At 48.6% G+C, this 23,184-nt stretch overlaps 1 protein-coding gene across 1 annotated transcript in view; it reads left to right on the forward strand.

The window, feature by feature from the left end:
- LOC137544299 (multidrug and toxin extrusion protein 2-like) overlaps positions 1-23,184 on the forward strand; it is a 204,465-nt gene that overhangs the window by 100,813 nt on the left and 80,468 nt on the right. Inside the window, exons 10-11 of the mRNA XM_068265355.1 lie at positions 8,382-8,449; positions 22,871-22,979. Of these exons, the coding sequence (XP_068121456.1) occupies positions 8,382-8,449; positions 22,871-22,979 (177 nt within the window). The remainder of the gene's footprint in view (positions 1-8,381; positions 8,450-22,870; positions 22,980-23,184) is intronic.

The following is a 23,184-nucleotide window of genomic DNA, read 5'->3' on the forward strand; positions in this document are numbered from 1 at the left end:
AAGAGTGTCCTTATTTGTTTCCCTGGTGTGAGAAATGTTTCAGCTGACTTTCTGGCACATCAGAGAAGACACATCGGTGATCGCCTTTATTCATGTCTTGAATGTGGGGTCTCTCCTCCTGAGTCTTGTCACCCATGCAGATTGCGGAGCCTGGACCACGGGTTCTGCAGCCTGAGCTATACCAGCTCCATGGCAGTGGCGGACATACGGCCGTGCAGGCCGTGCCGCCGCACGAGGGCCCCTGAAGTTCCGCTGCTTCAGGGGCCCATTAAGTATTGCTGGTTTTTTTTTTTTAATTTTACTTTTTATTTTTTTTTAACCTAGGGGGCCCTGACTCCTGTCCTCCCCCCTCACCTCGCCCCCCCCCCCCTCATGCGGCGGGAGAGCGGAAAATACAGGAAGTCTCCGGGGCTGCAGCAGACGCTAGAGGCAGCTGCCGCTTGGTCTCCCCTGTCTTCAACTCCGTATACTGCTCGCTACTAAACCAGGAAGTAGCGAGCAGTATACAAAGTTGGAGACATATCGGAGACCAAGCGGCAGCTGCCTCTAGCGTCTGCTGCAGCCCCGGAAGACTTCCTGTATTTTCTGCTCTCCCGCCGGCCGCCGCGCATACCGGGAGGGGGCCCCCCGAGGTGAGGGAGGGAGGATAGGAGTCGGGCCCCCCACCCGGATAGCTAAAGGCTACCTTACCCACCCGGCTACCTTACCCACCCGGCTACCTACCCCGCTACCTAACCACCCACCCGGCTACCTACCCGGCTACCTAACCACCCACCCGGCTACCTAGCCACCCGGATACCTACACACCCACCCGGCTACCTACCCGGCTACCTAACCACCCACCCGGCTACCTACCCACCCGGCTACCTACCCGGCTACCTAACCACCCACCCGGCTACCTAACCACCCACCCGGCTACCCACCCACCCGGCTACCTACCTGGCTACCTAACCACCCACCCGGCTACCCACCCACCTGGCTACCTAACCACACACCCGGCTACCTAATCACCCACCCGGCTACCTAACCACCCACCCGGCTACCTACCCACCCTGCCGGCTACCTAACCACCCACCCGGGTACCTACCCGGCTACCTAACCACCCACCTGGCTACCCACCCACCCGGCTACCCAACCACCCACCCGGCTACCTAACCACCCACCCGGCTACCTACCCGGCTACCTAACCACCCACCCGGCTACCTACACACCCACCCGGCTACCTACCTACCCACCCACCTACCTACCCACCCGGCTACCTACCAACCCACCAGGCTACCTACCTAAAGACTCACCAGGCTACCTACCTACCCACCCACCTACCCACCCACCAGGCTACCTACCCACCCGCCTACCCAGCCACCCACCAGGCTACCCACCCACCTGGCTACCCAGCCACCCACTAGGCTACCTACCCACCCGGCTAAGGGCTACCTACCTACCCACCCACCAGGCTACCTACCCACTCACCCACCAGGCTACCTATCCACCCAACCACCCATGGGAGCTGCGTGCCGGATGGAGGCTGGGACAGGAGGTCTGCTGCTGCAGGTGAGTAAATGTTTTTTTTTATTATTTATTTTAGCAGGTGTATGTTCTGGGCAGGTCTGCCACATGATTGCGTGTATGTTCTGGGCAGGTCTGCTACATGATTGCATGTATGTTCTGGACAAATTTGCTACATGATTGCATGTGTTTTCTGGGCAAATCTGCCAACATGATTGCACGTATTTTCTGGGCAAATCTGCTGACATGATTGCACGTATTTTCTGGGCAAATCTGCTGACATGATTGCACGTATTTTCTGGGCAAATCTGCCGACATGATTGCACGTATTTTCTGGGCATATCTGCCGACATGATTGCACGTATTTTCTGGGCATATCTGCCTACATGATTGCACGTATTTTCTGGGCATATCTGCCGACATCATTGCACGTATTTTCTGGGCATATCTGCCGACATCATTGCACGTATTTTCTGGGCATATCTGCCGACATCATTGCACGTATTTTCTGGGCATATCTGCCGACATCATTGCACGTATTTTCTGGGCATATCTGCTGACATCATTGCACGTATTTTCTGGGCATATCTGCCGACATGATTGAATGTATTTTCTGGGCAAATCTGCCGACATGATTGAATGTATTTTCTGGGCAAATCTGCTCACATTATGTGTATTTTCTTGAGAAAACCTGCACAATTATGTGAATTTTCTGGGGAAAGGGTAACCAAAACTTGGGCCCACTGTCTTTGCGTTGCACTTTTCAAGGGAACCTGAGGTGAGAATAATATTGAGGCTGCCATATTTCTCTCCTTTTAAGCAATACCAGTTGCCTGGTTGCCGTTCTGGTCCTCTGCCTCTTATTCTTTCAACCATAGACCCTGAACAAGCATGCAGCAGGCCAGGGGTTTCTGACAATATTGTCAGAACTGAGAAGATTAAGCTGCATGCTTGTTGCTGGTGTAATTCAGTTTATTACTGCAGCCAAATAGATCAGCAGGGCCGCCAGGCAACTAGTATTGTTTAAAAGGAAATAAATATGGCAGCCTCCATATCACTCTCACCCCGGGATCACTTTAAATTACAGTTAGCTCCGCCCTTATCCGGTCATTGCCACGCCCATTTTTAGGTTCTATCCACACCCGTTTTTTGCCGCTTCACGCGCCACAGGTTATAGCCACCCCCATTTTTTGCAGCGGCGCGCCGCAGGTCAGAGAGGCCCACAATTGATATTTTGCACAGGGGCCCACTGCTGGCTGTGTCCGCCACTGCTCCATGGTATTGGGAGCTCTGGTAGAGAGGGGTCCCAAAGCTTCCCCTCTACCCGAGAGTCCTTGTCCAATCCACACACCTCACCTTTTGATCCTACTCCCAGCCTTGGACTTGTTATACTAAGTATAGCAAACCCCAGACCAATGGCGTTCTGAATTCTGCTGTCATTTTGCAGACTTTAAAAAAACATTTTTTTCTTTGAAGTATCGAAATCTATTTTCTCAAAAACTACAGGGTCTTTTTGATTTTTTTTTCCCCTCTTGTTCCCACTGTTCTCCTTAACATACCCTGCAAGTTTTGTGATTCTAGCATGTATGGGTGCTTTGCTTAACTGCTAATATCAGCAGCCATTGATATCACTTTTAAAAAATATTTGCAAAAAATATGTGTATTTGGCAAATATTTTGCTATTGATCCCCCTCTGCCATGCCACTGTCTGGGTTTTTGTACAGTTTGTACACTTTTTTTAAAGACAGTGTGGCTGCAAAGATACCCTGAAGGTTTTAGAAATTAGCGGTTTTGAAGGTTTTAATAAATTAAAGTCAAAGGGGCTTGCGCAAACGTGCGATTCACAAATTTGTGAATGCAAAATTGCGATGTTTGCCCATCACCATCAGCAAGGACTCTAGTACTCTAAAGAGACACTGAAGCGAGAATAAATCTCGCTTCAGTGCCTATATTCAGCAGGGGCACGTGTGCCCCTGCTAAACCGCCGCTATCCCGCGGCTGAATGGGGGTCCCTTCACCCCCAACCTCCTGCAAAATCAACGACCAACTTGGTCGTAGATTTTGCTGCTCTTCAGGCAGGGCTAACGGCTGCAGCCCTGCCTGTCAGCGCCATCAATCAGTGGCGCATCGCCGCCTCTCCCCCGCCCCTCTCAGCGAAGGAAGACTGAGAGGGGCGGGGGGAGGCGGAGATACGCGCTGACAGACGCACGTGAGGCAGGGCTGCGGCCATTAGCTCTGCCTGAATGCGGAAGCGCTGCCCGCACAGCACGAGGGGGATTGGGGAGGTAAAGGACCCCCGATTAGCCGCGGGATAGCGGCGTTTTAGCAGGGGCACACGTGCCCCTGCTGAATATGAGCACTGAAGCGAGATTTATTCTCGCTTCAGTGTCTCTTTAAGTCAAAGCTTTAAGTCAAAGGTGGTGATTTTAATCAGTACATTATCCAGCCACTACTCCTCTGCAGAACAAATAGAGGTGCAGTTATCCACTTATCCACTTGATGGTGCTCAACAAGCTGCTAATATTTTTGTAGCAGTGTAAAAATAGCTAAAAATCCTCCCAGTTGGAAAAACTGTACTAAGTTCAATTTTAAACAAATGGAAGCACAATGATCCACATATACACTAATATTGTGAATGTAATGTTCATATTAATTCAGACTGCTGAACCCACTGCCTTGTTGATATATCTTTCTCAAGGAAGGAAGATGGTCACAGTCTAAGGCATGCACTGACTGCTGTCCCCATGCAAGCATCTTCTTTTTTGCACCAGCTCCAATAAGAAGTTCAGTGTTTATGGAGTGTTCTGCAGGCTTTTAGCCTGAATATGAACTTGCAGGCAAGATACAGCTTTGTTCAAGCTAAGCCTGGAATAAACCAATTTTTGATTTATGTACGTGTCTCCTTGAAGGTTGTAAGTAACCACCCCTCTAGTATCATTATTCATCTCTAGCTCCTGGGGCAAACTTCTGTACTCGTTAAAATCCTGTTGATCTTCGCACCAGTGTTTGGTGCGGGCACCCCTATGCTGGGGTCTAAAGGAGTGACGGATGATCGGACTGACAGGTGAGAAGACTGACTGAAGGCTGGACTGACAGATGACGGGTGAATGTAGACTGGACTAACAGGATTGGCTGATGACAGGGCTGACAGGCCTGACTAATAACTGGACTGACAGGACTGGCTGACAAGCTGGACTGACAGGACTGGCTGAATGTCAGAACTGACAGAACTGGCTGAACGACAGGAGTGACAGGACTTGCTGACAGGACTGACTGACAAGCTGGACTGAGAGGACTGGCTGAATGACAGGGCTGACAGGATTGACTGACAAGCTGGACAGACAAGACTAACTGAAATAGTGACTGAAGTCACAAACGGCACGGGAATATGCTGTGGCTGTCCAAGGGGACAGAACAGAACTGACCGCTGATAAGTATCTGCTGCTGCTAAATTGGTCTTCCGCAAGTTGCTACAAGCGGGGGACGGCATACTCGCCATTCCTAGAAACCTGCTGGGGCCGCATTTGGAGAGGCCTTCACTGGACCCCAGGACAAGGAAGTATAATAGTACCACATCATAAGTGTAGAAGAGTGTAGAAGAAGCTACTCACAAAGGTGGGTTGCAACAAAGGCAACCAACCACTTAAGGCAGGTGGAGACAATAAACCCAACTCCACCCGGGGGGTGTCCCAACCGGACTGGATATGATGGCTCTCTTAGGTCAAAAACAATTTGATGTCACAATGGTGTCCACCATGTGACCCCAGAGGAAGCCCCTCCAACCTCAATGGGATGGGAGGTGTAATGCACACAATAAGGGTAAGAGGTGCCCAGGTAAAGATAAAATTAGGTAAAAATCAAATAAAACTTTGCACAGGTTCATGATGCACAATAAATCTTATTGTCTTATCTGACTGTCATCATTGAGGAAAGTCACCTCATTTTTCTATGTTTTATTTGATTTTAACCTAATATTGTATTTACCTGGGTGCCTCTTTACCCTTATTGGGTACACCATAAGTGTCTCGGTTCTCCTCTTTAATTCAACATGAAGGTTAATGCACCATATGTTTTTTTTTTTTTTAGATACGACTTTGTTCAGACCAAAAAGTGTAGAAAAAGCCCTAAACAAAGTACGCTATGAGAGAGACATGGAGACTGCAATTTAGTATTAAAGATAGATGATGATCAGGATTTCAAGAATACAGTTAGCAATGGCTAACCCAATATTTCTTTTATGACAGGTTTTATAGGTACTGTCACGATTTCGCGAACGCCATTGCGGCAAGCGCATGTAAATGCGCCCAAACTATGATCTGGAGAGCCCCTTTAATTCATTAGCCTGGCTTTTAGAAACTCAGTGCTCTTCCATCTCACCACCCCTGCCCTAGGGGATGTGAGTGAGTGAGTGTTTGTTTGTGTTGTACTTACTGCGAAAAGCCATTCACCCTAAAACCAGACCATCCACACAGGAAAAAGGTTATCTATAAGGGGGGGCAATAAAGATTCTCCAGGAAGTTTTAGATCCCCCCATAAACTCATTAGGACCCATTCACATTCCTGCCTGTCCTGAGAATACCCAGAGACATGTCCCTGGCTTAATGAGCTTTTGATATCTCATTTCATGGTGGTCCATAATTTGATGGATATTGCGGAACCGTTTGGGCCCAGCGGTCCACAACTCACAGTGCGCCATGCGACCAGCGCAGCACACCTTCTGAGACGTTAATCGATCACCTAGTCATCTCCCAGCCTGAGATATAGATTACATAGGCAGGGAAGGTGGCATTCCAAGCAAGTTTGATATCGATTGGTTCAGCGCATGATGACGGAATGTAAAATGTTGAGTTTTATATGATATGTAAGATATCCGCTGAGTTATGGCATACTTGGAGAAACTGCCAATTCTGTCCCTCAGACAATAGGGGCGGACTTCAGCAGCCTGAGGTCAGATTGTTAAGGGTGGAGCAACCTCTCTTGTTACCATCCACACCCTCTGGCAGAGAAAGGGTTAAAACCGACTGACACTCAGCCTGAAGAGAGAGACCCCAGCCATCCTGTACCATCACGAATTTGGGCTGGATGATAAAAGCATTAATACCCATTCCACAGAACTTTCCAGAATTTTACTACATATTTTCTGTGGGACTTACCGCAAAGGACACGGTAAGTTCGGTAACTTGACAAACTGCTCAGACTGTAATCAGCTATTATTTTCATATTGAACCCTTATTATTTCTGTATCAATTTGTTTCTATTGCTATATTTTGTTCTGCATTATTTCTTTAACCTTCTGCCGCCCGCGTCACGCCAGTAGGCGTGGCCGCGGCGGCAGCCCCAGGACCGCCTAACGCCAATTGGCGTAAAGTCCTGGGGCTCTGTTTTGCATGAGATCGCGCGCATGGTGCGCGCGCATCTCATGCTCGGAGGGCGGAGCTCCGCCCCGCCTTCAGTCTCCGAGCGGCTATTGCCGCTCGGGAGACTGTTAGACGGCGATCACGCCGTCTATTTACTTGGTGCAGCGCTGCGATGAGCAGCAGCGCTGCACTGGGGACAGCCGTGTGACACGGCTGTCCCCATGGGGGACAAGAGAGCGATTGGCTCTCATAGGCAGAAGCCTATGACAGCCGATCGCCATAATTGGCCGGCTGTGGGGAGGGAGGGAGCAAGGGAGGGAAGGGATTTAAAGAAAGAGGGTTTTTTTTAAAAAAAAAGTGACAACACAAATATTTATAAAAAAAAAAATAAACATGGGGGGAGGGATCAAAACCCACCAACAGAGAGCTCTGTTGGTGGGGAGAAAAGGGGGGGGGGGAATCACTTGTGTGCTGAGTTGTGCGGCCCTGCAGCTTGGCCTTAAAGCTGCAGTGGCCAATTTTGCTAAAAATGGCCTGGTCACTAGGGGGGTTTAGCCCTGCAGTCCTCAAGTGGTTAAATAAACGATTAAAAAATTGTTTGCCTAAGTGCTGTTCTGAAACAAATCTCCGCCAAAAGAATTCACATCTTCAAAGAGAGACATGTTACCATAACTGTTTTGATATTAAATATTGTTAGTTTTGCTATCTCTAGAAAGGTTGTCAAATTAACCCTTTTTCCTACAGGATTTAGCTAGAGTTAGAATTAGCGCATTCGCACGCTTTTATTGCGGAATGGTGGCAGCGACCTGGCCTCTATATGAGAGCACAGATTGTATCGATTGTATATACAATCGAAATTGGACTGTGTGTGGACTCACCAACCAATCCAAAAGGTTATTTTGCCTGCAGTTCTGACTGTCTTCAGGATTCCCTCAGGGTCTGAGGCTTTATGGTAAACTGCAGCAAAGGTAACAGGAATTGGTGGGTGACTGCGCATACGTCACTGGTACATTATACTAGTACAAAGGGCCTTCTAGTTAAATAGCGGGTGCTAGTAGGTCAATGGGCGCATGCTGCACGTACACCTGCGACCTCGTGCACGGCTGCAACCCCCCGAAATGTGCACACGTCTGAGACCCACATGCATGCACGACCCCAACCTCAAAACTATTACATAGCATTTCACATTGTGCATTTATGTTGCGATTTATAGAGACACCTATATGTAGGGTAATAAACATTACAGCATATATCTATATATACTGTAAATACATGTATATTAGCCTGGAGCCACTAATATACCGAACATTTCAGATTTAAGCTATTTTGATATCTAAAAAAGTGATTGCCCCACCCCCCATACAGCAGAACAGGTAAAACCAGCATTATTAAACTTCAAACCAGCAAGAGAAATTTGGAGTGTACTTTTTGGGGACTATGTAGATTTGTTTCCCCAGTAATCACTGCAATCCTGAATGTTGAGTTCCTTTTTGTTTTTTCTGTTTCTTTCCTGTATAGGTCTCAGGAGCGTTGTGGAGCTTGGTGCGCAATCTATAATTTATCAACTGGTAACCATAGCTTACATGGTACTTATATTTTTGTTTGCTTATGAGATGACTGTAAGGAACAATACAATGACACACAAAGTCCAGTAAGCGCATTATGGCCCATTCACACTTTAGGTACAAGTGGTGACACAACCTACTGCAATACATTACACATGCCTTGCTGTGTGCTGCAGCTCTGGCCCCCAATTAACAATGCTGAATCCATATGTAGTATTGCACTATACAGTGGCGGACATACGGCCGTGCAGGCAAGCTCCGTTTTTGAGGGGCCCATTAGGTATTGCAGGCGGTTTTTTTTTTGTTTTTTTTTTTATCCCGGGGGGCCCGACTCTTATCATTCCCTCACCTCAGCGGGCCCCCCTCCTGTTATGCGGGGCGCCTAGCGGGAGATACAGCTATTAGTCTCCGGGCTGCAGCAGACACTAGAGCTCCAGCCGCCTGTCCACTCCTGTCTCCTCCTCAGCAATACCGCTCGCACTACTTCCTGATTCAGTGCGTGCAGAGCGGTATTGCTGAGGAGGAGACAGGAGTGGACAGGCGGCTGGAGCTCTAGTGTCTGCTGCAGCCCGGAGACTAATAGCTGTATCTCCCGCTCGGCGCCGCGCATAACAGGAGGGGGGCCCGCCGAGGTGAGGGAGTGATCGGGCCCTCCTCCCAGCCTCGGCAAATAGTCCACCCACCAGGTAATCTTATCTTTCACCCTCCCAGACCGACCAGCCCACCCCCCAGGTAATCCTACAGCCCGCCCCCCAGGTAATCCTACAGCCCGCCCCCAGGTAATCCTACAGCCCCCCCCCCCCAGGTAATCCTACAGCCCCCCCTCCAGGTAATCCTACAGCCCCCCCCCATGTAATCCTATAGCCCGCCCCCCAGGTAATCCTACAGCTTTCCCCCCCCCCAGGTAATCCTACAGGCCCCCCCCCCAGGTAATCCTACAGCCCCCCCAGGTAATCCTACAGCCCGCCCCCCAGGTAATCCTACAGCCCGCCCCCCAGGTAATCCTACAGCCCACCCCCAGGTAATCCTACAGCTTCCCCCCCCCAGGTAATCCTAAAGGCCCCCCCAGGTAATTCTACAGCCCCCCCCCGGTAATCCTACAGCCCACCCCCAGGTAATTCTACAGCCCCCCCCCCGGTAATCCTACAGCCCACCCCCAGGTAATTCTACAGCCCCCCCAGGTAATCCTACAGCCCACCCACCCACCCAGACCCAGGTATTCCTACAGCCCACCCACCCAGACCCAGGTATTCTTATAGCCCACCCACCCACCCAGACATTCTTATAGAAGACCCAGGTATTCTTATAGCCCACCCACCCAGACCCAGGTATTCTTATAGCCCACCCACCCACCCAGACCCAGGTATTCTTATAGCCCACCCAGACCCAGGTATTCTTATAAACCCAGGTATTCTTATAGACCACCCACCCACCCAGACCCAGGTTTTCTTATAGCCCACCCACCCACCCAGACCCAGGTATTCTTATAGCCCACCCACCCACCCAGACCCAGGTATTCTTATAGCCCACCCACCCACCCAGACCCAGGTATTCCTATAGCCCACCCACCCACCCAGACCCAGGTATTCCTATAGCCCACCCACCCACCCAGACCCAGGTATTCCTATAGCCCACCCACCCACCCAGACCCAGGTATTCCTATAGCCCACCCACCCACTAGTGTTGGGCGAACATCTAGATGTTCGGGTTCGGGCCGAACAGGCCGAACATGGCCGCGATGTTCGGGTGTTCGACCCGAACTCCGAACATAATGGAAGTCAATGGGGACCCGAACTTTTGTGGTTTGTAAAGCCTCCTTACATGCTACATACCCCAAATTTACAGGGTATGTGCACCTTGGGAGTGGGTACAAGAGGAAAAAAAATTTAGCAAAAAGAGCTTATAGTTTTTGAGAAAATCATTTTTAAAGTTTCAAAGGGAAAACTGTCTTTTAAATGCGGGAAATGTCTGTTTTCTTTGCACAGGTAACATGTTTTTTGTCGGCATGCAGTCATAAATGTAATACATATAAGAGGTTCCAGGAAAAGGGACCGGTAACGCTAACCCAGCAGCAGCAGCACACGTGATGGAACAGGAGGAGGGTGGCGCAGGAGGAGAAGGCCACGCTTTGAGACACAACAACCCAGGCCTTGCATGAGGACAAGAAGCGTGCGGATAGCATGCTTTGTACCGCCATGCAGTCATAAATGTAATAAAGATAAGTGGTTCAATAAACAGGGACCACGCGGCAACGCTAACCCAGCAGCAGCACACGTGATGGAACAGGAGGAGGCGCAGGAGGAGAAGGCCACGCTTTGTGAGACACAACAACCCAGGCCTTGCATGAGGACAAAAAGCGTGCGGATAGCATGCTTTGTACCGCCATGCAGTCATAAATGTAATAAAGATAAGTGGTTCAATAAACAGGGACCACGCGGCAACGCTAACCCAGCAGCAGCACACGTGATGGAACAGGAGGAGGCGCAGGAGGAGAAGGCCACGCTTTGTGAGACACAACAACCCAGGCCTTGCATGAGGACAAAAAGCGTGCGGATAGCATGCTTTGTACCGCCATGCAGTCATAAATGTAATAAAGATAAGAGGTTCCATAAACAGGGACCGGCAACGCTATCCCAGCAGCAGCAGCAGCAGCACACGTGATGGAACAGGAGGAGGCGCAGGAGGAGAAGGCCACGCTTTGTGAGACACAACAACTCAGGCCTTGCATGAGGACAAAAAGCGTGCGGATAGCATGCTTTTTACCGCCATGCATGCAGTCATAAATGTAATAAAGATAAGAGGTTCAATAAACAGGGACCGGGCGGCAACGCTAACCCATCAGCAGCAGCACACGTGATGGAACAGGAGCAGGCGCAGGAGGAGAAGAAGGCCATGCTTTTTGAGACACAACAACCCAGGCCTTGCATGAGGACAAAAAGCGTGCGGATATAGCAGCAATGCTTTTTGCCGCCATGCAGTCATAAATGTAATACAGATGAGAGGTTCAAAAAACAGGGACCGGAAACGCTAAACCATCCCAGATGTTCATTGGTCATGTTATTGGTTGGGGTCCTGGAGTGTTGCGTAGTCGTTTCCAATCCAGGATTGATTCATTTTAATTTGAGTCAGACGGTCTGCATTTTCTGTGGAGAGGCGGATACGCCAATCTGTGATGATACCTCCGGCAGCACTGAAACAGCGTTCCGACATAACGCTGGCTGCCGGGCAAGCCAGCACCTCTATTGCGTACATTGCCAGTTCGTACCAGGTGTCTAGCTTCATGCCCGGTTTCAGGTCCAGCGGTGCCAGCCACAAATCCATCTGTTCCTTTATTCCCCTCCAAATTTCCTCCCCTGTGTGCTGCTTATCCCCAAGGCAGATCAGCTTCAGCAACGCTTGCTGACGCATGCCAACAGCTGTGCTGCACTGCTTCCACGATCCTACTGCTGCTGGTGCTGGGTTAGCGTTTCCGGATGAGGTACAGCTTTGAGATGCGTTGGAGGAGAAGGAGTCAGAGAGGTAGGTGCTGCTGTTGTTATCCAGTGGGAGGGACGGCGGTGCAGCTGTTTGCGGCGTGGGCAACACCCGCGCCGTAGCAGGTGAGGAATCGCTGCCAGGCTCCACAAGGTTCACCCAGTGCGCGGTAAGGGAGATGTATCGACCCTGGCCGAACGCACTCGTCCAGGTTTCAGTGGTGAGGTGAACCTTGCAGGCAACGGCATTCTTCAAGCTTCGGGTTATTTAGCTGACCACGTGCTCATGCAACTCAGGCACTGCAGAGCGCGCAAAGTGGTAGCGGCTGGGAACCACGTAACGTGGGATGGCCACTGACATCATGCCCTTGAAGCTGTTTGTCTCCACCACTCGATATGGCAGCATTTCGCAGGCCAGAACCTTGGCTATGCTGGCTGGCTGTTACTGCCACGGCCCGGGGGTCATTTGCTGGCAATTTCCTCTTGCGCTCAAATATCTCAGAGACAGACAACTCAACCGTAGGGCTGCACACCGAAGGGCTGTTGGTTGTTGTGTTTGATGAACACTGGGAGACCTCAAGAGCACTAGTCCGGAAAGTGACAGTGTCAGCATCGTCTGATGTTTGTGAATGTTGTGAACCACGCAATGGCTGGGCTACTGCTGCTGCTGAGGCGGGTCTGGTGGTGAGTCTGGTGAACCCAAGGGAGGCAGTGTTGCTGGTGGTACCCTGTCCTGCCGCGTTTGCCCACAGAGTGGGATGTTTGGATAGAATGTGGCGGCTCATGCTGGTGGTGGAGAGGTTGTTAATACTTTTCCCCCTGCTCAGGCGGGTCTTGCACACCTTGCAAATCGCCATGGTAACATCCTCAGTGCAGTCTTCAAAGAAAGCCCAGACTTTGGAGCACCTGCCTTGCTGGCGATTTCTGTTTGCGCCTCTTTTGCCTCTCACTTGAACTTCCATGCTTGCGGTGCCTGAAATTGCGCGCCGCCTACCTTGTGGCACAAGGCGAACTCGTGCAGCAGTGGGTTCCTCAACAGACTCATCTGTGCTGCTGCTACGACGGCGATGTTCTCGTTCACAAACAAAATCTGGGTCTATGTCCACATTGTCTATACCCTCCTCTTCCATCTCCTCAAACTCGTCATATGTCATTGTGGGGGGCCGCCGCCGTGGAGTAGAGCTCCCCAGAACAACCTCTGCGCAGCTCACTCCAACGTCGTCTGGTTATCTGGCAGTTGTGTGCGTGGTGTCGCTGCCGGTTGTGTCAGCTTTGTGCCCACTGGCTCCTTGTAACTGGCTGAGGACTCGGACCTCGTGCGTGATGTGCTGGTGCTGCTTAACCCACTGCTGGACGCTTGAGAGGTCATCCAAGTAATTATCTGGTCCTGTTCTTTTGGATCTGTGAGGGTTGTTGTCCTGGACAACATGGGCGGTATTGAGTGGGTTTTCTTGGGTGCTCCCCTGTGGCCTGTACGTGAACCGTCAGGGGAAACACCTCTTCCCTTGCCCCTCCCTCTTTCACCGGATTTCTTCCTCATTTCACTTATCCTTAAAGTACACGCTGACTGGCAGCACTACAGTGGCAGTACAGAAATGCTATACAGTGGTGGGTGAGCGGTGTACCACTATTGTCAGCAGCGACACAGAGCACAATGCTATACAGTGGCGGGTGAGCGGTGTACTACTGTTCCCAGCAGACACAGAGTGGAAGTAAACACAATGCTATATAGTGTGGCTGAACCGTGTACACAGAGTGGCATTAAACACAATGCTATATAGTCTGCTATATAGTCACCCCGAACAGGGTGATGTTCTGCAGAACCCGAACAGTGGCAAACACTGTTCGCCTAACACTACTGGGAGGGAACGCAGATTTTAGTACCTAAACACACGATACAACATGTTTTCCGGGGTCGGACTCTGAGGCACATACAGATGGTCCCGATCATCATCCTCTTCATACAACTCTTCTCCTGAGTCTGACCCACCCACCACCTCTGCCACCCCAACATCGCCAGACACAGACCCCTCATCGTCCTCAACATTAACTTGGGATGCTGGCCTGAGCCAGACCTCCTCCTCCACATCAGGCCCCATCATCTCCTCAATGGCAGCCCTCATTAATCGCTCTGGCGACGGACCGATGGACACAACGTTCTCCTCCGGGGAGGGCTGCTGCTGACCACTGGCTGCTGGGGTGGATGTTATAGCTTGCGTGGGGCGTTGGCTGTTGCTGTTGTTGGGAGTGCTGCTCACAGCGGAGGTCTCTGGGGAACTCATGTTGAGCTCATATAGTGGTTGACGGTGAGTGGAGTATTACTGATCCCAGCAATATACACACTGACTGGCAGAGTACGCAATGCTATATAGTGTGGCTGAGTGGTGTACACAGAGTGGCAGTAAACACAATGCTATATAGTCTGGCTGAGCGAGCGGTGTACTACTGTTCCCAGCAGAATCAGAGTGGTAGTAAACAATGGTATATAGTCTGGCTGAGCAGTGTACACAGAGTGTCAGTAAACAATGGTATATAGTCTGGCTGAGCGGTGTACACAGAGTGTCAGTAAACAATGGTATATAGTCTGGCTGAGCGGTGTACACAGAGTGTCAGTAATCAATGGTATATAGTCTGGCTGAGCGGTGTACACAGAGTGGCAGTAAACACAATGCTATATATAGCGTGGCTGAGCGAGGTGCACAGTGGCAGTACACACAATGCTATATTAGTCAGGCTAAGCCGTGTACACAGAGTGTCAGAAAACACAATGCTATATATAGCGTGGCTGAGCGAGGTGCACAGTGGCAGTACACACAATGCTATATATAGCGTGGCTGAGCGAGGTGCACAGTGGCAGTACACACAATGCTATATATAGCGTGGCTGAGCGAGGTGCACAGTGGCAGTACACACAATGCTATATATAGCGTGGCTGAGCGAGGTGCACAGTGGCAGTACACACAATGCTATATTAGTCAGGCTAAGCCGTGTACACAGAGTGTCAGAAAACACAATGCTATATATATAGCGTGGCTGAGCGAGGTGCACAGTGGCAGTACACACAATGCTATATATAGCGTGGCTGAGCGAGGTGCACAGTGGCAGTACACACAATGCTATATATAGCGTGGCTGAGCGAGGTGCACAGTGGCAGTACACACAATGCTATATATAGCGTGGCTGAGCGAGGTGCACAGTGGCAGTACACACAATGCTATATTAGTCAGGCTAAGCCGTGTACACAGAGTGTCAGAAAACACAATGCTATATATATAGCGTGGCTGAGCGAGGTGCACAGTGGCAGTACACACAATGCTATATATAGCGTGGCTGAGCGAGGTGCACAGTGGCAGTACACACAATGCTATATATAGCGTGGCTGAGCGAGGTGCACAGTGGCAGTACACACAATGCTATATTAGTCAGGCTAAGCCGTGTACACAGAGTGTCAGAAAACACAATGCTATATATATAGCGTGGCTGAGCGAGGTGCACAGTGGCAGTACACACAATGCTATATATAGCGTGGCTGAGCGAGGTGCACAGTGGCAGTACACACAATGCTATATATAGCGTGGCTGAGCGAGGTGCACAGTGGCAGTACACACAATGCTATATTAGTCAGGCTAAGCCGTGTACACAGAGTGTCAGAAAACACAATGCTATATATATAGCGTGGCTGAGCGAGGTGCACAGTGGCAGTACACACAATGCTATATATAGCGTGGCTGAGCGAGGTGCACAGTGGCAGTACACACAATGCTATATTAGTCAGGCTAAGCCGTGTACACAGAGTGTCAGAAAACACAATGCTATATATATAGCGTGCCTGAGCGAGGTACACAGTGGCAGTAAACAATGCTATATATAGTGTGGCTGAGCGAGCGGTGTACTACTGTTCCCAGCAGCGACACACAATGACTGGGGGGGACCCTGGCTAGCGTGGCTGGAGAGCGAACTACCCTGCCTGCCTACCCAAAGCTAAAATCACAGACAAATGGCGGAGATATGACGTGGTTCGGGTATTTATTTACCCGAACCACGTGACCGTTCGGCCAATCAGAGCGCGTTCGGGCCCGAACCACGTGACCCGTTCGGCCAATCACAGCGCTAGCCGAACGTTCGGGGAACGTTCGGCCATGCGCTCTTAGTTCGGCCACGTGGCCGAACGGTTTGGCCGAGCACCGTCAGGTGTTCGGCCGAACTCGAACATCACCCGAACAGGGTGATGTTCTGCAGAACCCGAACAGTGGCGAACACTGTTCGCCCAACACTACCACCCACCCAGACCCAGGTATTCCTATAGCCCACCCAGACCCAGGTATTCCTATAGCCCACCCACCCAGACCCAGGTAATCCTATAGCCCGCCCACCCAGACCTAGGTAATCCTATAGCCCACCCACCCACCCACTCAGACCCAGGTAATCCTCCACCCACCCAGACCCAGGTAATCCTCCATCCCACCCTCACAGGTAATATTTTAGCCCACCCACCCTCACAGGTAATATTTTAGCCCACCCACCCTCACAGGTAATATTTTAGCCCACCCACCCTCACAGGTAATATTTTAGCCCACCCACCCTCACAGGTAATTTTATTAGCCCACACACCCACCTACCCTCCCGACCAGATAATCTTTTAGCTCACCCACCCTCCCGACCAGGTAATCGTTTAGCCCATCCACCCACCTGCAGCACTTTACAGAGTACATCGTTATGTCGCTCACTGTCCTTTAGAGGAGCTCACACTACTCCTACCATAGTCATAGTTGAATGTCTTATCATATTATTATGTATTTATGTAGCTCTGACATCTTCTGCAGCGTTTTACAGAGTACATAGTCATGTCCTGACTGTGCTCAGAGGAGCTCACTATCTAATATCTTCTATATGTATAGTAAATAGCGCATAATTTTTTATTAGGAGACAGTGCTTTACTCAAAGTTCCCTGTTGATGTCAACTGCTGAATTAACTGCTGCTAAGTTCATGTACCCGTCATCGCACGTATGATTGCACGTATTTTCTGGGCATATCTGCCGACTTGCTTGCACGTATTTTCTGAGCATATCTGCCGACTTGATTGCACGTATTTTCTGGGCATATCGGCCGACAAGATTGCACGTATTTTCTGGGCATATCTGCCGACATGATTGCACGTATTTTCTGGGCATATCTGCCGACATGATTGCACGTATTTTCTGGGCATATTTGCCGACATGATTGCACGTATTTTCTGGGCATATCTGCCGACATGATTGCACGTATTTTCTGGGCATATCTGCCGACATGATTGCACGTATTTTCTGGGCATATCTGCCGACATCATTGCACGTATTTTCTGGGCATATCTGCCGACATCATTGCACGTATTTTCTGGGCATATCTGCCGACATGATTGAATGTATTTTCTGGGCAAATCTGCCGACATGATTGAATGTATTTTCTGGGCAAATCTGCTCACATTATGTGTATTTTCTTGAGAAAACCTGCACAATTATGTGAATTTTCTGGGGAAAGGGTCACCAAAACTTGGGCCCACTGTCTTTGCGTTGCACTTTTCAAGGGAACCTGAGGTGAGAATAATATTGAGGCTGCCATATTTCTCTCCTTTTAAGCAATACCAGTTGCCTGGTTGCCGTGCTGGTCCTCTGCCTCTTATTCTTTCAACCATAGACCCTGAACAAGCATGCAGCAGGTCAGGGGTTTCTGACAATATTGTCAGAACTGAGAAGATTAAGCTGCATGCTTGTTGCTGGTGTAATTCAGTTTATTACTGCAGCCAAATAGATCAGCAGGGCCGCCAGGCAACTAGTATTGTTTAAAAGGAAATAAATATGGCAGCCTCCATATTACTCTCACCCCGGGATCACTTTAAATTACAGTTAGCTCCGCCCTTATCCGGTCATTGCCACGCCCATTTTTTGCCGCGGCGCAGGTTCTATCCACACCCATTTTTTGCCGCGGCGCGCTTTGGGCGCCGCAGGTCGGGGGGCCCACAATTTATATTTTGCACAGGGGCCCACTGCTGGCTGTGTCCGCCACTGGCACTATACTACTGCATAATGCATCAAACTGACACCAACAGATTTTCTTGCTTATCAGATGTGATATGTGCCATGTCTCAGTATGATAACATAAATGCAAAAACCCTGCAGTAAACTGTATACCCGATGCATAGTAATGATGGGTACCGATACTAAAGCTGATTTCATGCCAGATAAAAAAAACGGTATACCGGGTCAGTTCCGCGGAATTCCGATTTACACGGAATTCCGTCGGCAAAATTTTAAAATCTCTCTCTCTCTCTCTCTCTCACTCTCTCTCTCTCACTCTCTCACTCTCTCACTCTCTCACTCTCTCACTCTCTCACTCTCTCTCTCTCTCTCTCTCTCTCTCTCACTCTCTCACTCTCTCACTCTCTCACTCTCTCACTCTCTCACTCTCTCACTCTCTCACTCTCTCACTCTCTCACTCTCTCACTCTCTCACTCTCACTCTCACTCTCACTCTCTCTCACTCTCACACTACATGCTAAAGCTGCCGGTAGCATAAACCATACTTCCATTATGATCAATTCGATAGAAAAAGTAGCATGATTAAGGATTTGTACTTTTTGAAAAGCATGCTTATTTATATACCATAGCTGGGATTTGAACCCAGAACCTAGTGTGTAGTAGGTATCTGTCTTACCCTCTAGACCATGACCCACACTACATGCTAAAGCTGCCGGTAGCATAAACCATACTTCCATTATGATCAATTCGATAGAAAAAGTAGCATGATTAAGGATTTTTACTTTTTGAAAAGCATGCTTATTTATATACCATAGCTGGGATTTGAACCCAGAACCTAGTGTGTAGTAGGTATCTGTCTTACCCTCTAGACCATGACCCACACTACATGCTAAAGCTGCCGGTAGCATAAACCATACTTCCATTATGATCAATTCGATAGAAAAAGTAGCATGATTAAGGATTTGTACTTTTTGAAAAGCATGCTTATATACCATAGCTGGGATTTGAACCCAGGACCTAGTGTGTAGTAGGTATCTGTCTTACCCTCTAGACCATGAACCACACTGCACGGATGTAGGTATCTGTCTTACCCACTAGTAAGGCTGAGGCTGGAGAGGCTGCAGCCTCAGGGCGCAGTGTAGGAGGGGGTGCACAATTCATTCAGCTGTCATTCCCAATTGTGTTTGAAGCAGAAAGAAATAAGAAAAGGTGATACATGGCAGCGACAGCAAGCCAGATAAGTAGAGATTAAGGTGTTGGGGGTGGGGGGGGGGGGGCCTGGGGCACCTCTTAGTGTAATAGCAATCAGTGTGTGACAGCTGGGGTGGGAGGGATGGGGGGGCGCACTTTGCTGTCTCAGCCTTGGGTGCTGAAGGACCTTGTCCCACCTCTGACCACACTACATGCTAAAGCCTGGCCCTGAGTGTGGTTGATGGTCTAGAGCAGTGGTCCTCAAACTAAGGCCCGCGGGCCGAATGTGGCCCCCTAAGGCTTTCTTACCGCCCCCCACACAGAAAATGTATTGCTTATAAATGCAGTCAGCTACATCTTTAAATATTGGTGGTCCACATATGGAATAGCAGTGCAGCACCCCCCATCCACATGGAAGCCAGAAAGCAGAAATTTTGCTGGTTTCCAATCAAATTCCACATCAGGTGACACTGCTGTCCAATTGGCTTGCAGATTGTCACCTGGGTATGCTTCACTGTCTGGTCCGCAAAGACTTCTACATCATTTTATGTTTACTCCGGCCCACCAGCGGTCTGAAGTATGTTGACCCGGCCCTCAACCCAAAATGTTTGGGGACCCCTGGTCTAGAGGGTAAGACAGATACCTACTACACACTAGGTTCTGGGTTCAAATCCCAGCTATGGTATATAAATAAGCATGCTTTTCAAAAAGTACAAATCCTTAATCATGCTACTTTTTCTATCGAATTGATCATAATGGAAGTATGGTTTATGCTACCGGCAGCTTTAGCATGTAGTGTGGGTCATGGTCTAGAGGGTAAGACAGATACCTACTACACACTAGGTTCAAATCCCAGCTATGGTATATAAGCTGTTTTGAAAATCTGCAATTCCCTACTGCATTGGATGGATGGATGGATGGATGGATGGATGGATGGATGGATGGAAGGAGGATGGATGGAAGGAGGATGGATGGATGGAGGAGGAGGAGGAGGAGGAGGAGGAGGAGGAGGAGGAGGAGGAGGAGGAGGAGGAGGAGGAGGAGGAGGAGGAGGAGGAGGAGGAGGAGGAGGAGGAGGAGGAGGAGGAGGAGGAGGAGGAGGAGGAGGAGGAGGAGGAGGAGGAGGAGGAGGAGGAGGAGGAGGAGGAGGAGGAGGAGGAGGAGGAGGAGGAGGAGGAGGAGGAGGAGGAGGAGGAGGGAGAGATTTTTTATGTCATTCCGGAAAATTCCGTCGGAATTAAAAAATTTCCGCGGAATTCCGTTTGAGAGGAATAGGAATTCCGATTTGACTACCGGAATCGGAATTGACCTAATTCCGGCCGGAATCACGGAATTTATAATTACGCGGAATTTTCCGAGCATCCCTAGTGTGGAGCTGCTTGAATTCATTTCAGTATGGGTGAGTCACTCATTTATTAGCCTCCCATGCATGCCACCCCACCCACCTTATAGTCTCTCAGGCCCAGAAGTCTGACTATAAAGTGAGTCTCTAAACTTCCTCTGAGTCTGTGCTGTGTTCTGTCCAGGCTCTGCCTTCGCTCACATGCGCTCCTGTCCTGTCACTCCCGTGCGAACCACAGCGGATGAGAGCCGAAGGAGTGAAGTCCTGCTAGTGCCACTCTCATGCTTTAGCTGCTGGTAAACTTTGATGTTTTCCAGATTTTCACAGCGAGAGAAGGCAGGATTGTAACATGGGGGCCTATTTACTGCCAGTATTTAACAATCAAAATGTATGAAGACAATTGGAATATTGCTAAAGGAACGCTGGCAGGGAGCTAATATGTGAATAGGATGGAATACTCAACTGTTCCATATTCCATGGCATGGCACAGAGAGTCTGAACAAACTTGTTTTAACACAGAGAAAAAGTAATATAATGTATGACTCGTGTGTATTCCCTTCCACTTGCTATTGACCACTGTGGTTCACCTCAAACTTAAAGAGTAACTGTCAGGCTGCAGAGGCTAATTTAAACCTCTATTCTCCTGTGTTAAACAGTTTAGAAGGAAGCCATAAAGCCATTAGTGAAGATAAAAATCTCAGTTACCTTTGATGTGTGCTTATCAGCAAGGCTGTTATAGACCCATAAGGACGCAAGCCACATACTAAACTGCAAAGCATTCTGGGGCCCTCCCCTCGGCTGCTAATGAGACGTTACAGCAGCTTGTAATCAGTCCAGCGCGTAGCACTGATAAATCTCCGGGCAGAGTACACTGCAGGAGTCAGCTATTGTTCCTAGCCACATGGCTCATTAATATTCACTGCACACTGTGTTGTTCAAGTACGAGCTTATCTGTGATCAGGAAGCAGGCAGGACATGACGACACATTTGACAGAAAAACATGGAGCCTGCCATGAGCTGTCAGGAGCATCTATCTCTGCATATACTATATACAAATTCTGTGAAATCCAAACGTGGACAGTGAAATGCATGTGTAATGTAAGTACAGCCAATCTTTAGCTACTGATATATGTGTTTATTTTCTCTGAGACCTTATACCTAACAGCTCCTCTTTAAAGAGAAGCTGAATATTACATTCTAAATAACCAAGCAGCAGTAGAACATTCTGGCATTTTCTATGTCTAATAATTCACTACCTATAACTTATGCTAAAAGATTATTCTTTCATTGATATTGATTAATTTTACATGGATTTTTTGCATCACATCACTTCATAACAGTCAGATTATAACACGTGATGCAGATTTTGGCTATACAGCCATAAACAAACTGCTTTTAATGCTCATAGCAAGGTCCTCCTTTCCCTAGTGTATTCTACATGATTGTGTGCTCCTTTCCTGTGACCGCCTCATACTTGCATTACTGGGCCTACCCAACTAGCCCAAAATTGCATGATCATGTATTTTGTTCCCTGTTTGCCTCGTATAACTTTGTCCTATGTTGTATATCCTTGTTACATTAGGTCTGTTATTCTTTGTATCATTGTATGTAATTATTGTCCAGCGTTGTATAATATGATGGCACTTTATAAATACAATAATAATAAGGCTTGCTGCATTTTTAGATATGACATGGGAACACCAGTACTCATGCTAGATTCCCAGTTGAGATGGCCCAGAAGGACCACCAGAGCTGTGTTCAGGTGCAGTGGTTGTTCGATTTCACAAAGATCAACCGACTCTGGTATTCCCCCAAGTGTATATGGGTCACCACCCTTCCCTGGTGCCTGCGTGCAGTGTTGTGAGGCAATTGTTGTATTTTTCTATGTGGTGTAATTGTTGCATTTCAATTTTGGGGTGATTTCTGTAAATCCTGTGTGGGTGATTGCTGAATTTCATGGGTGGGGCGATTGATGCATTTTGTGGCATAATTGCCAAATTTCATATGTGGGGTGAGTACGGCATTTCATTTTGAGGGTTTTGCCACAATTCTTTTGCAGGGTGATAGCTGCAATTAATATGTAAGGTGATTCTCTTGTGAAGTATGCAAGGTATGGGACTTTTAGTCCACTCTATAACACAAACACTGAAACCACATGGTCTTTGCTCGTGATTCGGGGAGGACATGGTTTCGGGGGCAGGACATACTATGTTTGCTTCAGGCAGTAAGAAGTCTAGAACCTGCCCTGATTATTCAGTTACATTTGAGCCCTGTATCTATTCAGCTTTATCTACTGTATTCAAGGGGGCAAGGATATGAATTTAACTCAATCTAACCACTGAGAAAATAGTACAATGTAGTTGTGATGTAAAAACAATGCATTAATTTCATTATGTACTGTATGTACACTGATCTTTTACAGATTCCATATGGCATAAGTATGGCTACCAGTGTACGAGTGGGTAATGCACTTGGCGCAGGGGATATTGAACAAGCAAAGAAGTCCATGACAATAGCTTTTTTTACCATGGGTCTGTAATACATTCCAAATGCAATTAACTTTACGTCTGCAATGTTTATATAAACTAAAACATAGAAAAAATGATTTGGCACACATACATAATCAGTGCACAAAAATCTGATCACTATAGTTATAGTTATTTGTAATAATAAATCACTATTGTAAATGCAATACTGGCATGCAGATTATAGAAAAAGGTGTGAGCTTGTAGTTAG

Source organism: Hyperolius riggenbachi, chromosome 2, assembly GCF_040937935.1.
Source record: "Hyperolius riggenbachi isolate aHypRig1 chromosome 2, aHypRig1.pri, whole genome shotgun sequence".
Classification (NCBI taxonomy): Eukaryota; Metazoa; Chordata; class Amphibia; order Anura; family Hyperoliidae; genus Hyperolius; species Hyperolius riggenbachi.